At 42.6% G+C, this 17,074-nt stretch overlaps 1 protein-coding gene across 7 annotated transcripts in view; it reads right to left on the minus strand.

Moving 5' to 3' along the window:
• The window catches only part of yeats2 (YEATS domain containing 2), a 137,722-nt gene that overhangs the window by 112,894 nt on the left and 7,754 nt on the right, over positions 1-17,074 (minus strand). For all 7 annotated transcript variants that reach the window (XM_072572969.1, XM_072572968.1, XM_072572972.1 and 4 more), the window contains exon 2: positions 13,445-13,566. In XM_072572969.1, the coding sequence (XP_072429070.1) occupies positions 13,445-13,544 (100 nt within the window). In that variant the 5' untranslated portion in view covers positions 13,545-13,566. The remainder of the gene's footprint in view (positions 1-13,444; positions 13,567-17,074) is intronic.

Consider the following 17,074-nt stretch of genomic DNA (forward strand, 5'->3'; position numbering starts at 1 on the left):
GAGGTGTACAGCATGGAAACAGACCCTTCGGTCCAACCCTTCCATGCCGACCAGATATCCCAACCCAATCTAGTCCCACCTGCCAGCACCCGGCTCATATCCCTCCAAACCCTTCCTATTCATATACCCATCCAAATGCCTCTTAAATGTTGCAATTGTACCAGCCTCCACCACATCCTCTGGCAGCTCAGTCTATACACGTACCACCCTCTGCGTGAAAACGTTGCTCCTTAGGTCTCTTTTATATCTTTCCCCTCTCACCCTAAATCTTTGCCCTCTAGTTCTGGACTCCCTGACTCCAGGGAAAAGACTTTGCCTATTTATCCTATCCATGCCCCTCAATTTTGTAAACCTCTATAAGGTCACCCCTCAGACGGTCCAGGGAAAACAGCCCCAGCCTGTTCAGCTTTCCCTGTAGCTCAGATCCTCCAACCCTGGCAACATTCTTGAAAATCTCCTCTGAACCCTTTCAAGTTTCACAACATCTTTCCGATAGGAAGGAGACCAGAATTGCATGCAATATTCCAACAGTGGCCTAGCCAAGGTCCTGTACAGCCGCAAGATGACCTACCAACTCCTGTACTCAATGCTCTGACCAATAAAGGAAAGCAGACCAAACGCCTTCTTCACTATCCTATCTACCTGCGACTCTACTTTCAGGGAGCTATAAACCTGTACTCCAAGGTCTCTTTGTCCAGCAACACTCCCTAGGACCTTACCATTAATGTATAAGTCCTGCTAAGATTTGCTTTCCCAAAATGCAGCACCTTGCATTTATCTAAATTAAACTGCATCTGCCACTTCTCAGCCCATTGGCCCATCTGGTCAAGATCCTGTTGTAATCTGAGGTAACCCTCTTCGCTGTCCACTACACCTCCAATTTTGGTGTCATCTGCAAACTTAGTAACTGTACCTCTTATGCTCGCATCCAAATCATTTATGTAAATGACAAAAAGTAGAGGGCCCAGCACCGATCCTTGTGGCACTCCACTGGTCATAGGCCTCCAGTCTGAAAAACAACCCTCCACCACCACCCTCTGTCTTCTGCCTTTGAGCCAGTTCTGTATCCAAATGGCTAGTTCTCCCTGTATTCCATGAGGTCTAACCTTGCTAATCAGTCTCCCATGGGGAACCTTGTCGAACGCCTTACTGAAGTCCATATAGATCAATCCACTGCTCTGCCCTCATCAATCTTCTTTGTTACTTTATCAAAAAACTCAATCAAGTTTGTGAGACATGATTTCCCACGCACAAAGCCATGTTGACTATCCCGAATCAGTCCTTGCCTTTCCAAATACATGTACATCCTGTCCCTCAGGATTCCCTCCAACAACTTGCCCACCACTGAGGTCAGGCTCACTGGTCTATAGTTCCCTGGCTTGTCCTTACCACCCTTCTTAAACAGTGGCACCACGTTTGCCAACCTCCAGTCTTCCGGCACCTCACCTGTGACTATCGATGATACAAATATCTCAGCAAGAGGCCCAGCAATCACTTCTCTAGCTTCCCACAGATTTCTTGGGTACACTGATCAGGTCCTGGGGATTTATCCACTTTTAACTATTTCAAGACATCCAGCACTTCCTCCTCTGTAATCTGGACATTTTGCAAGATGTCACAATCTATTTCCCTACAGTCTATATCTTCCATATCCTTTTCCACAGTAAATACTGATGCAAAATATTCATTTAGTATCTCTCCCATTTTCTGTGGCTCCACACAAAGGCTGCCTTGCTGATCTTTGAGGGGTCCTATTCTCTCCCTAGTTACCCTTTGTCCTTAATATATTTGTAAAACCCCTTTGGATTCTCCTTAATTCTATTTGCCAAAGCTATTTCATGTCCCCATTTTGCCCTCCTGATTTCCCTCTTAAGTATACTGCCTTTATACTCTTCTAAGGATTCACTCGATCTATCCTGTCCATATCTGACATATGCTTCCTTCTTTTTCTTAACCAAACCCTCAATTTCTTTAGTCATCCAGCATTTCCTATAGTTACCAGCCTTCCCTTTCACTCTGACAGGAATATATTTTCTCTGGATTCTTGTTATCTCATTTCTGAATGCTTCCCATTTTCCAGCCGTCCCTTTACCTGCGAACATCTGCCTCCAATCAGCTTTTGAAAGTTCTTGCCTAATACCGTCAAATTTGGCCTTTCTCCAATTTAGAACTTCAACTTTTAGATCTGGTCTATCCTTTTCCATCACTATTTTAAAACGAATAGAATTATGGTTGCTGGCCCCAAAGTGCATCCCCACTGACACCTCAGTCACCTACCCTGCCTTATTTCCCAAGAGTAGGTCAATTTTGCACCTTCTTTAGTCGGTACATCCACATACTGAATCAGAAAATTGTCTTGTACACACTTAAGAAATTCCTCTCCATCTAAACCTTTAACATTATGGCAGTCCCAGTTGATGTTTGGAAAGTTAAAATCCCTACCATAACCACCCTATTATTCTTACAGATAGCTGAGATCTCCTTACAAGTTTGTTTCTCAATTTCCCTTTGACTATTGGGGGGTCTATAATACAATCCCAATAAGGTGATCATCCCTTTCTTATTTCTCAGTTTCACCCAAATAACTTCCCTGGATGTATTTCCAGGAATATCCTCCCTTAGCACAGCTGTAATGCCATCCCTTTTCAAAAATACCACTCCCCCTCCTCTTTTGCCTCCCTTTCTATCCCTCCTGTAGCATTTGTATCCTGGAACATTCAGCTGCCAGTCCTGCCCATCCCTGAGTCATGTTTCCATAATTGCTATGATATCCCAGTCCCATGTTCCTAACCATGCCCTGAATTCATCTGCCTTCCCTGTTAAGCCCCTTGCATTGAAATAAATGAATTGTCCTGAAATCTCTTGAGAATTAAACATTAATCTCCTGAACACTGATGCAAGCAACAAAGGGGGGAGAAAAGCCATAAGGATATTAAAAAAAAGAAATTGGCAAGTGCTATTTTCCCTAACTTATTCAAACACTTTTGTTTATTAGATGTAAAAATATTGGAGATGAGAAAAAACATGGCTGCTTAATTGGTTAGGAGTGTACAGTAGGAAGTCATAGAGTCAAACAATACTGCAATAGACCCTTCGGTCCAATCAGTCCACGATGACCATAATCCCAAACTAAACTAGTCCCACCTTCCGGTACTTAGTCCATATCACTCCAAACATTCTTATTCATGGACTTATCAAAATGTCTTTCAAATGTTGTAACTGTACCCACATTCACCACTTCCTCTGGAAGTGCATTCCACACACAACCCACTGTCTAAATAAATTGCCTTTTTAAAATCTTTCTCATCTCACCTTAATTATATGTCTTCTAGCCTTGAAATGCCCCACCCTAGGGAAAAGCCACTTGCCAGCTTATCTATATCCTCATGATTTTATAAATTTATAACCTCCTACGTTCTAGTTCTAGTGAAAAAAAGTCCAGCCTCTCCTTATAACTCAAACCCTCCATTCCCAGCAACATCCTGGTAAATATTTTCTGAACCCTCTCAAACTTAATAATATCCTTTCTGTAACAAGGCAACCAGAACTGGACACAGTACTCCAGAAGAGACCTCACTAATATCCTGTACAACAACATAATGTCCAACTCCTACACTCTTAAGTCTGACCAATGAAGGCAAGAGTACTAAGAGGGCAGCATGGTGGCTCAGTGGTTAGCACTGCTGCCTCACAGTGCCAGGGACCCAGGTTCGATTCCGGCCTTGGGCAAATGTCTGTGTGGAGTTTGCACATTCTCCCAGTGTCTGTGTGGGTTTCCTCCAGGTGCTCCAGTTTCCTCCCACAATCCAAAGATGTACAGGTTAGGTGAATTGGCTATGCTAAATTGCCCGTAGTGTTAGGTGTATTAGTCAGGGATATAAATAGGGTCGGGAATGGGTCTGGGTGGGTTACTCTTCGGAGCGCCGGTGTGGACTTGTTGGGCCAAAGGGCCTATTTCCATACTGTAGCTAATTTAATCTAATCTAAATGTCTCTTAACCACCCTGTCTATATGTGATGTAAATGTCAAAGGATTATGAAACCCTTTCTGTTCTACAGTACTACCCAAGACCAAACTTTAAATTCTAAGTCCTGCCCTTGTTTGTTTTACCAAAATGCAATACCTCGCATTTATCCAAATTAAACACGATCTGTCACTCTTTAGCTCACTGACCCAATTGATCAAGATCTCTTTTTAATCTTAGAGGACCTTCTTCATTGTCCATTACACTATGCCACCAATTTTGGCGTCAACGCAAACTTACTAACCATGCCTTAAGTCATGCCATAAAATCTACATGAATACATCTGATGAAAGTTAACTGCATTGCCCTCCCATGTAACAGATACTCCATATATTAAAATTCTAAACCCTTAATTAGATTCCAATCTACAACTATCACAGATGGTGCCACTCATTCTCTGCAACCTCCTCTAGCAAACACAGTCCTTTGAGATCTCTGCACTCCTTCAAAGCTGGCCTCTGGAACATCACAAATTGTAATCACTCCACCACTAGTGGCCATGTCTTCAGCTGCCAATGCCTTAAAATCTGATATCCCCTTGCTAGATCCATACACCTTTCTCCCTCATTGAAATGCACCTTCAAACTTACCTTATGACTAAGCTTTTGGTTATCTTTTGAAACAGCCCCCAACTAGGACATGTCCACCATATAGTCAGTGAACTGCAGACTAACATAAACAAAAACAGAAATCGCTGGAGGAACTTAGCTGGTATGCCAGTGTCTGCAGAGGGAGAGTCAACGTTTCGAGTCCAGTGACACTTGTTTTGTTCCAATAAAGGGTCACTGGACTCAAAACGTTGACTCTGCTTTCTTTACACGGATCCTGCTGACCTGCTGAGTTTTTATAGTAATTTTTATGTTTTTGCTTCAGATTTCCAGCACCTAGACTTCTTTGTTTTATTGTAGACTAACACAGTTTGTGCAGCTCCCTTTTAATTTTGTAATGAAGGCCGCCTAGCAATCAAGCTTGTGGTTAATCAGGTTAAAGGATAGTGTATTACAGGTCATTAGCGAAGGATCCAGAGGGATAAAGAGATAAAGTTAATAAGTAGTTACAGACATCAAGAGATTAGACAAAAGGAATACTTATGAGAAACATTCCCTAATATGGCTCTATAGTACAGTACTGAGAACCACTGCTCAAGAGCCTTGTTACTGACTTGAATAGGTTAACATGGAGTCAGATCCATCAGCTGGGTAAGCTTCTGTAGTTGGATAGTTGGTGTCCCTTATATGGTGGATCAACCAGACAGTAGGCTTTGGGAGGGGAATAGATTGTTTGCTCTTCACTAATTCTATGGTGCTTTCTTTCAAATTCTGTATCCATTTTGTCTTTATCCTCCTCACTCAAACCTTTCTTCTGCGACAATGATTCTCAAAACTTTCTTTTTGGAGTTCTATACATTGGCTGTTCTTAGTCAGGTTTCTTTATACAGTTCAAAAACTCAAAATACCAGTAGGTATATCAAATCCGTCAATTATGTCAAGTCTTTTTGCAATTCTTCCTCCTGCATGCTGTATGTCTCTAAAATCTTCAATATCTTTTTCCAAACTTCTGCTATTTCAGGAGTCTTGACATATTTGGGTATGTCTCTGTACTCCACTTCAAGCTTGCAATTGTACAGTCAGATAACTTGCAGCAGGCATGCTTTTTTAGCTTCTCGTGTTCAATGAGAGTTAGATTAGTTATTTTTCACAATAATCTTTTTTTTCATTCTTGGGGTGTGGACATCACTGGCTAGGCCAGCATTTACTTCCCAACCTAAGATGCCCTGAAGAATGTGGTGAGATGCAGTGGTGAGACACTGCCGTAAATGAGGGAGTTCCAGGATGCTGACTCAAAAATAGTGAAAGAGCGATGATAATAGTTCCAATTCAGAGATATCTTAGAGGCAAACCTGAAGGCTGTAGTCTTTCTGTGTATCTGCTGCCTTTATCCTTCTAGGTGGCAGAGGTCAAGGGTTTCAAAAGGTGCTTTCAAAGATGCCTGGGTGAACTGCTGCATGCATCTTCTATATTGTTCACACTGCTGCCATTGAGAGTCAGTAAGGAGAGAAATAATGCTAAAGCTATTAGATGGGGTACCAATCAAGCAGGTTATTTTGTCTTGGGTGGATCTTGAGTGTTGTTGGAATTGCACCCATCCAACCAAGTGGACAATATTCCAACATTCACCTTTCTTCTGCTCATAAATGGTGCAGAGCTGTGGTGAAGACAGGAGATGGCTTAATCATTGGAAGTTCTAGCCTTTGACTTGCTCTTGTGGCCACAATATTTATATGGCTATAATATCATAACCTCTTTGGTCATGACACCCCTTGGATGCCTCAGTTTCAAACTTTCTAAAATAATGCCATTGTAAAGTGCCTTGGACCATTTTGCCAAGTTAAATGAGTTGAATAATCTAATTGTTGTTAACAATTATGCTGACTTCGAGCAGTGAATATCTATTTGCTACTTTAGACATTTTGCCATCAGTTACATACATGGAACTTTTGAAGTATGCTTTGACAGTTGTTGTAATGAAAAGGGAAAATTGCAATTGTATTAATTATTTTGAATACAATCCTCTGATGAAAAAGACATGAGATATCATTTACTGACACCTAAGAAAAAACTGGTTGAACTGGGTTTACTAAAAGACAAGAAACTGATGTAATGCAAAGCAATAATTGTAAGGTTCTTCTGGTGAGTGTCACAGTTTATTTTGTAATTAATACTAACTAAAGGCTTAACCCACTGTTCCAACATTGAGGAATTCAAGTCAGAATATATGGGACGCCTGCCCACATGATTTTTTTTGGGGGGGAGGGGCAGAAGGTTGGATGGGGTCAGCATGTCTCTCACACCCTATCAAAGAAACTTCCTGACTAATATAAAACAAAGATCTCCATTAGAGATCTGAAACAACAAAAGTAAAAGAGAGACAAAAGGATACAGTTATTGTTCATGGTAGGCCAGAAAAAGTAGACTGGTGACAATGGGGACTACAAGTAGTTGAAAATAGGTCGGCTACAGAAAAAGAAATCCATTTCACAATAGGACATGGGTTATGAGGGTAGGTAAAAGATAAGGAGGGGTGTGTTTACATTTAAAATTATTCAAGTAAATGTTGAGTCCTAAAGGCTCTAATGTGCCCAAGCAGAAGCTGACTTTTGTTCCTCCAGTGCATTGAGCTCTGCTGGAGCAATGCAACTGACTGTAACACACTGCACCACACTTCCTAACTGGTCTGTCTAACTTCTGTAATTCATGAATTAAGGATTGAAACCTCACCACTATCTGCAATGTTACATGCAAACATTATACTTCCCTATAGATTATAATGGAGTTACATTCATGCAAGTGTAAATTTTCTGTCCTTCTCAAATACATTACTTGTAAGAATTCCAAACTACAGCCACCAAATATTGTTGGCGTAGGCTCTCATGAATATAGTTATATCCTCAGTGGATAAGTTCTAAATCGGAGCACTGAGATTATAAGATCTATGCATTATTAGCAAGTCGAGGTATCTGCAAACTAACAGAAGATGAACCTTGTGTATGTTATTCTCAAGAATTCATGGGACATATGTATTTGGAATGCAAAAAGACAAAAAGCCTGGACACTTTTGACTCAGCAGATGGAATGTCATTGTTGACTTGCTCGCTGAGCTAGTATTTTTGTTTGCAGACCTTTTCATCACCATACTAGGTAACATCATCAGTGCGCCTCCTGTGAAGCCCCGGGTTCTGTCCCACTTGCTATTTATGTGTCTGGTTCTGCTGGGGTTGGTTGTGTCATTTCCAGTTTTGTTGTTGGTTCTGTTTCTTAGTGTTTGATATATGGATTCCAAATCTACATTTGTTAATGGTGTTCCGTGTTGAGTGCCAGGCTTCCAGGAATTCTTGTGTATGTCTCTGTTTGGCTTGTCCTTGGGTGGATACGTTGTCCCAGTCGAATTGGTGTCCTTCATTGTCTGTGTGAAGTAATACAAGTGATAGTTGATCTTGTCTCTTGGTGGCATTTGTGTACCCTGGTGGATAATTTCCTTCATGTTTGCCCTAAGTAGTACTTTTGGCAGTCTTTACATGGTATTTTGTATTTAACATTGATCCTGTTGATTGTGGGTATAGGATCCTTTATACTTGTTAGCAGTTGTCGTAGTAGGTTTGTGGATTACCATGATATCCAGGAGTCGGAGTAATCTGGTGGTCATTTCTGTTGTGTCCTTAATGTATGGCAGCGTGGCCAGTGTATCCAGGTACCTAAAAAGTGTAGTCTGATGATACCTACATGACAGACCACAACATGAAGACACAACATGCCTGGATACACTGGTTCTCTCTGTGGACCAACTGTGTTCTGAAAAAAATATGTGATTGGTAATTGATATTTTGCTTGTTTATCTTTCAAAACTGGAAGGTTTTCTTTTGTTTGTATATGGGATATGGTTGTGACTGGCTGGGCCTGCATTCATTTCCCATTCCTTGTTGCCCCTGAGAAGGTGGTGGTGAGATGCCTTCTTGAACCGCTACAGTCCATTCAGTGTAAGTAAACACACACAATCCCAATAGGGAGAGAGTCCCAAGATTTTGACCAAGAGACACTGGATAAAGTTTTCAGATATTATAAATCTCTTATGTCCAAAGCAATCTGGGTGTCCTGCTGCATTAATTACAGGAGTTAAGCCTGCATGTGGAGCAAGTGATTAAGTAGTCAAATTCAATGTTGTTTATAGCAAGTTGCACAGGGTGTTGGTGAGACTGCTTCTACGGTACTGTATAGAGTTATAACCTCCTTCTATAACAAAGAACATGACTGTATTAGAAGCTGTTAAGAGAAGGTTCGTTTAGAGTCATACAGTCAGAGTCGTACGGCGTAGAAACCCTTCAGTCCAACTCATCCATGCTGACCTGATATCCTAAATTAATCTGGTCCCATTTGATAGCATTTGGCTCATATCACTCTGAGCCCTTCCTATTCAAGTACATATCCAGATGCCTTTTAAATATTGTAATTGTACCTGCTTCCACCACTTCTTCTGGCAGGCAATTCCATAGACACAGCACCCTCTGTGTGAAAAAGTTGACACTTAGATCACTTGACTGATTCCTGGGATGAGAGGTCTTTTTTCAGAAGAAAGATTGCACAAATTAGAACTGTAGACAACGGAGTTTGGAAGAAAGAGAGGAGAATTTCTTATCTCTCTATGGTTTACATTCTCCATGGTTTACATTCTGTGGAATTCTTTCTCACAAAGAGCAGTGGAGACAGGGTTATTGAATATTTTTAAGGCAGAGGTAGACAGATCTTCAACTAACAAAGAAATTAAACCATAAGGGGATAAGTTGGAAAGTGAGTTTGAGACCATAAGCAGATCAGCAGACTCAAGCTGCCTATTTGTGCTCTGAATACTTATTTCATTTCTAAAGCTGATTATAGGCAAATTTCACTGAAAACATTTCATGGAAACTGCCAAATAATTTCAGGTGCAACAACATCTTTGATCAAGTTCTTTTAAAAATGTTTATCTTCTGAGCATCTTCTATCAGTTAGGATAAAATTCCACGTGCGCCAACTTCCTCACTTAAAATTTGCAGACCACATAACCTCAACTCCTCAGCCACAGACAACACTGACACAGACTTAACAAAGTCCAAGAAGTTCCTGTAAGTACCTTCCCTCTCTGTAATTAAAAACTAAATGTCTCCACACCAGTCATGCCACAAGAGTCACACCTGCAAGTCTGGTATCTGAGGTGACACACCCAAAGCACCTCACAGCTGAAAGCAGAACAGAACAGTGACTGGCTGAAGTTGGCACTCATCTACAGTACACATGTGTTATTCAAAGAACCAGTTAAGCACATGTGAATGAGTCAGTTTAACTCCATCAATAACTAACAATCAGGAACAGGCCAAATGTGAATCAATATGTAATCATATGGCTCTGATAGTTTTTATTGCACTGTGCTTAAGATGTGATCGCTGTCTTTATTGTAAAGTGCTGAAGAGAATAATCTTCCGCCTCCTACAATGGCACTATCCCTCCATTCCACCCCCCCACCCCACACAGTCACAGATACCCCTTGCTCTCTCTGTCCTCCATCTGCTCCCTCTCTGGCAGCATCAGATGCAGCTTGTATATTAAAACCAAGAGGAAGTGCAGAAGTGGGACTGGAGTGTTCACTAGATAGCAACTTTTTTGATTCATTTCACCTGCTCCTTATAACCTTGGTTATAAGTCAGTGAAGAGCAATGTACTGTCCTGCTTGAGGGTTACAAGTATTGTTTCATCAGTGATGGCACTGCCTGGGAGACCAGAATAAGCAACATGCACACAGCAAATGCCAAACAAGCTAAAAAATTGGGAAAGCTGTCTATCTATTTCAGATTTCCAGTGCATTCAATAATGTGAAATAATTGTTTCTTAAAGGACAGAGGTAAAGTTGACTACTCAGCCCCGTTTTCTCATGACATTCTGCAGGATGTCACTGCTCTGGGCACCAAAATGCTTGGTTTTGGACCAAAGAAATAGTGCTGTTGCAAAACAGAGGACATCAGTACATTTAATTGGGCAGAGGAAGAGAGAGAGAGAGATCAAGGGATCACAATTTGTGGTAAATGTTCCTGAGAATTTCAGTCATTGAAAGTGATTTAACTTGCTCTGGTAGCCCAATGATTACTGCATAAAGGAACAAGTGACTGCCTGAAAGAATGAAAAAGAGTTTCCAACTAGTATTCCAACCAATATCAGAGCAGCAGGATCATTTGAGACTACAGGGGTGGTTGTCCCTGTCAGTGTGAGTCACTTCTTGTCGAGGTTACAAATCATGGGCCAATGATGAAACCAGCTAATTTTCAGTGGTGATGGCATAACAGTTAGAGCCTTAAGGGCTCAGATGTTTTGAAAGAGTTCTTATGTTGCCATTAAGCACAGATGAGGAAAACAACAGGAAGCCACTTTGTACTCTTTACTCTAGTCACATTATTCATTGCAATTGAAAATGAAAAGTTCTTATGAGCAACTGAAGAAGAAAGTACAGAACTGCAAGACACACTGAAACGAGGAGAGGATCTGCTACACACAACAGTCAAATGTAAACAACATTTCATGGCGTTCAAAGCTGTCTCTAAAGGACAAATCTTCAAAGATACATGAAACAGCTCCTCAATTTTAGCATATTAGATTACTTACAGTGTGGAAACAGGCCCTTCAGCCCAATAAGTCCACACCAACCCACCGAAGCGCAACCCACCCAAACTCATTCCCCTACATTTACCCCTTCACCTAACGCTACGAGCAATTTAGCATGGCCAATTCACCTAACCTGCACATTTTTGGATTGTGGGAGGAAACCGGAGCACCCGGAGGAAACCCACGCGGACACAGGGAGAATGTGCAAACTCCACACAGAGAGTCGCCTGAGGTGGGAATTGAACCCGGGTTTCTGGCGCTGTGAGGCAGCAGTGCTAACCACTGTGCCACCGTGCTGCCCCAAGATTTTTGAGCTTGCTGCTTTGATTCAATCATCCAGTGTTGCTTGCTCCTCTTTCCTTTGTAAATCTGACCTGATTTGACCCGCTGCTGATTCCACTATTGCAGCCTGACTAAGGGATGATAGATTAGATAGATTACTTAGTGTGGAAACAGACCCTTCGGCCCAACAAGTCCACACCGGCCCTCCGAGGAGCAACCCACCCAGACCCATTCTCCTACACTTATCCCTTCACCTAACACTATGGGCAATTTAGCATGACCAATTCACCTAACCTGCACATTTTTGGACTGTGGGAGGAAACCGGAGCATCCAGAAGAAACCCACACAGACACAGTGAGAATGTACAAATTTCACCTGAGGCAGGAATTGAACCCGGGTCTCTGGCGCTGTGAGGCAGCAGTGCTAATCACTGTGCCACCATGAAGCAATTTTTAAGAAGTGGCAGATTTGATATATAATGTGTCTATCTGTGATAGAATTTGTCAAAATAGATCTTCAGGTGTTTGACAAGATGGCACACATGTGGTTACTATGGGACATTGCTATGGCAAATAGCTTAGTTCCTTCCAAAGGGAAACTGGACAAGTGCATGGGAGAAACATGAATACAAAAATAGCCTGGAAGGCTGAGATGAGGGAGATCTGTGAGCAGTATAAATACTACCTAAGAATAAGTAGTTAAATGACCAGCTTTTGTCCTGGATGTTCTGTCTAAACTAAGATGAAATAAAGTTTTGATTCCAGTTATTTGAACAAATAAAAGCCAGAAATTTCTATCTCTTGTATTGTTTAGACGAATCACCTGTGCTGTGTTAACAAAATCTTCCACATACTTCTTCAACAAGTATTGTTTTCTCCTACATAGTAATTGTTGTGAACTACAGAAATAAGCAGGTTGATTAACACCTTATTGAGGAGATGGTATGCTTTCATTGAAAAATATGTGTCCAAATGAAATCAAGAAGCACAGGGGAACAAATCACTAAAAACAGCAATTCAGTTTTTAAAAGCACTCTCGAATCAATTCTAGAGATGCAGAATTGAAAAGCCATCAGATCATTTTAAACCTATTTCAAGCTTTGGATTCCATACTATATAATAAAATAACTTTTAAAAAGTTTCAAACAATGTATTAGAATTATACCAGAACAGAGAGGTTGTACATATTATTGTATAGCAAGCAAGTTACAGCTCTTTACACTAGAAAAGAAAAAACTCAGGGGTATCTGGGTTTTTTAAGGCTTGACATTAAAATGATGTTTCCATTTAAGGGAAGACCAAATAAGAAACACTGATACTGGGAAAAAGTTACTAATAAATCAAAGTAAAATGCAGGAGAAAAGTCTTCACCCAAGAAAATAAAAATTAGAATGTGAAACCTGCAACCACATGGAATGTTGAGGTGAATAACATAGATACATTTAAAGTGAAGCTGGATAAATACATGAGGAATAAAATAAATAGAAGCTGAAGTTGATGGGGTAAGATGAAGTTAGGTGGACCCCATAGCTCTGTTAAAATGTAATATATACTTAATAATACCAAAAGGTGAAGTCACTGTAGTTCTGCCAAACCACAGGTCTGCACTCATTAGAGAGAAATTACAACATTTAAAAACATATATAATCAAAATCAGCATTGCTTCAAGAAGGGGAAATCATGCCCAACAAATTTATTAGAATTATTTGAGAAGATAACAAGCAGAATAAATAAAGGGGAAGCAGTGGATGTAATACATGTGTATTTCCAGAAGACATTTGATAAGATACCACACATTACTTGCCTTAAGTAATGTAAAGTGTTGGAGATAGTACATTGGTATGGACTGAGGATTGGCTCACTCCAACTTTTACTGAAGTGTCAGTACAAAACGGTAAATTATGAGAATTTTGATTCTGAGGTAATAAAACAGAGAGCACTTTCACTTCCTCACCTGAATGTTCAACTGCTTTATGTCGCTTTTCCTGACGACAGACTGAGATATCCTCATAGTCTGGGTCTTTATCCTCAAATTTTCTTTTCACACCCGACATTTTCACAAACAGCCGAAGATACCTTTATCGATAATGAAAGGTTAAGCCTTTTAGGTCACAAACTTAAGGTACCACATCAAATATGCATGGGCTGCAAACAAACTGATGGGAGGGCCAAAGAAATGACACACTCCCTAAGTTAAAGGCAGCTTGATTTCTCGTAGGTTTCTTGGTCCATGCACAATTACATATAGCACCGAGTTAGATTCAACAGTATCTCATTTAATAGCTGGCTCTTCATCTTAACTAGACAATTAATCCATAAAGCATTTGCTCTAATATATCTTTTGAGACTTCAGGACACTCCAAAGCACTTTATCACCAGCAAAGTTATTAGTTTTTGAATTATAGTTGCTATTGCAATAGGAAATGTAGCAGCCAACTTGTACAGAAAAGGCCTACAAAAAGTAACGTGGCTATTTAATTTGTTCATAATGACAAAAACCGAAAGAACTGCGGATGCTGTAAATCAGAAACCAGTTCTGAGGAAGGGTCACTTGACCTGAAATGTTAACTCTGATTTCTCTCGACAGATGCCGCCAAACCTGCTGACTCATCCAGCAATTTCAGCTTTTACTCCTGTTTATTGTGATGTTGGTTGAAGGATAAACACTGATCTGGATGACCAAGGAGAACGGTCCTGTTCTTCAAATATCATGATGACAAACATCAGCAAGAGAACAGATGGAACGTTAGTTTAGCAGGTCACGTGAAAGTCAACATCTTTGACCGTGCAGTAAGGCGCTCCCTCAATTCTGTACTGGATTGTAAGCTCAGTATTCTTCCTCCCACAGATGAAGACAAATATGTGACAGCAGAATCAATACTTCATCCATAAATCAGTAGTGATTAAGTGCCTGGGACTGTTTGGACTGTGCAGATCAGTTACCATAGAATCCCTACAATGTGGAAAGAGGCTACTTGGCCCAACAAGTACACACTGACCCAATCCCCTACCCTGTTATCCTACATTTACTCCTGACTAATGCACCTACGTATCCCTGATCACGATGGGCAATTTAGCATGGCCAATTCACCTGACCTGCACACCTCTGGACTGTGGGAGGAAACCGGAGCACCCGGAGGAAAACCACGCAGGCACGGGGAGAACCTCCACACAGACAGTTGCCCAAAGCGGGAATCAAATCCGGGTCCTTGGCACTGTGAGGCAGCAGTGCAAACCACTGAACCACCGTACCGCCCATTATAGGTTTGCTTTAACAACAAAGCTATAAATAATAAAAGCCAATTAAAAGCTACTTAATTAAAATCCTCTGTATTCCTACAGTGTCAGTTATCAAGGTATAATTGCCTTTTGATTGTTCAGATGTTTTTTGGAGAAATTCAACTATGTTTATGGAGACAGAAAACAGAGTTAACATTGAGTCCAGTAACCCTTCTTCAAAAACAAGACCTGGATCACTATTGAGGAGAGCAGAACAATGAAGAAAACCATCAATTTTTTTCTGCAATTGGACCAAGGCAAATTCAGCATACAGTATACAAGAGGTATATTAAGCTCTTCATAAAGCTAGTAGCACTATGCAGGGTTTTGTGTTATTGATGTCTCCATACCAAGGGGGGAGATCTCCACGCCATCAAAAGTATTGACCATGCACCTGAAACCACCTCTAAAAGCAGTGTCAAAGATGTGCCTTGGATTCCTGTCCCTCAGGATATTCCAATGTGATGCAAAGGGCAAATCAAATGGGCCATCCAAAGCCTGAAGATCTTGGTATGTACGCATTCCCAGGTAAGTAACATACATGTGCACAATTCCTGGATTACCAATGTCAATTTCCTACACAGTGCTTCTCAACATGCACCACTGAAAAAACTGATTAACTGGTCATTTGTTTTATGTATATTGGTGAGACTTTGGATACAAAATGGTTTCCAGATTTTTCCTCAGAATTGTAACTGTACTTCTGCCACAACAAATTACGAAGTGCATGGCATTGGATGGCCCATTTGATTAGCCCTTTGCATCACATTGGAATATCCTGAGGGACAGGAATCCAAGGCACATCTTTGACACTGCTTTTAGAGGTGGTTTCAGGTGCATGGTCAATACTTTTGATGGCGTGGAGATCTCCCCCCTTGGTATGGAGACATCAATAACACAAAACCCTGTTTACTAAATTACTATGGAAATGCACAGCCTTCTGCTGCTGCCCACAGGCAGTATACTCAAAGTATTAGGTTGAACACACAAGCCTAAGAAGGTGCCCAGAACATATATGATTTCCTTATAAGTGAGGTATACCTCACCTGGCCATTCACTCTCTCCCTCTACCCACTAGTAACAGTTTCTTCTCACTCCCTCCATTCCACACCATCATCACCATCTCTTCACCTCACCCCCCCCACCCCCAGTCTCCAATCACAATCCACATTCTCCCAAATTAATTCCCTCCTTCAGTTACCAAATCAGCCACTCTCAACACAAACCCTCTCTGATCCATCCCACACTGGCACTTCACCGTCCTCCCTCTCACTTTATCCCGGTGCCACCCACCTGCACCCCTCCCCAAAACCCACTTCCTCCACTACCTTCTCCCTGTCCCCTCTTTTCCCTTGTCCCCTTACCCACAAATCCGCTTAACTCCATCTACCCCGCCCACACCTGCCCCAGCCCCCTTCTTCCTATCCCCCTTCCTCACCCTGCCCCCAGTACACCTCCATCTCCAACCTCCTCTCTCCACCCACTCCTTGTCCTTCTTTCCAATTCACACCCGCCCAACTCCTCTCCATCCATTCTCCCTCCCACCAACTGACCCTTTTCCATCATAGTCTTCCCACACCCTCTCTCCCCGACTCCCTCTACCCCTCTCTCCCTCACTCTTCCTCCCTCTCTCCTGCACCCCCTCCTACCCTCCCTCTCTCTCCACTCCCTCCCTCCACCCTCTCTCCTTCACCCCCTCTCTCCTCCCTCCACCCCTCTCTCCCCCCTCCGTCCACCCCTCTCTCCCCGCTCCCTCTCTCCCCCCTCCCTCTCTCCCCACCCTCTCTCCCCACCCTCTCCCTCCCCTCCCTCTCTCCCCACCCTCTCCCTCCCCTCCCTCTCTCCCCACCCTCTCCCTCCCCTCCCTCTCTCCCCACACTCTCCCTCCCCTCCCTCTCCCTCCCCTCCCTCTCTCCCCCCCACCCCCTCCATCCCTCTCTCCCCCCCCACCCCCTCCACCCCTCTCCCCCCCCACACCCTCCATCCCTCTCTCCCCCCCCACCCCCTCCATCCCTCTCCCCCCCCCACCCCCTCCATCCCTCTCTCCCCCCCCACCCCCTCCATCCCTCTCTCCCCCCCACCCCCTCCATCCCTCTCTCCCCCCCCACCCCCTCCATCCCTCTCTCCCCCCCCACCCCCTCCATCCCTCTCTCCCCCCCACCCCCTCCATCCCTCTCTCCCCCCCCACCCCCTCCATCCCTCTCTCCCCCCCCACCCCCTCCATCCCTCTCTCCCCCCCCACCCCCTCCATCCCTCTCTCCCCCCCCACCCCCTCCATCCCTCTCTCCCCCCCCACCCCCCTCCA

The sequence above is a fragment of the Chiloscyllium punctatum genome, chromosome 6 (assembly GCF_047496795.1).
Source record: "Chiloscyllium punctatum isolate Juve2018m chromosome 6, sChiPun1.3, whole genome shotgun sequence".
In the NCBI taxonomy this organism is placed as follows: Eukaryota; Metazoa; Chordata; class Chondrichthyes; order Orectolobiformes; family Hemiscylliidae; genus Chiloscyllium; species Chiloscyllium punctatum.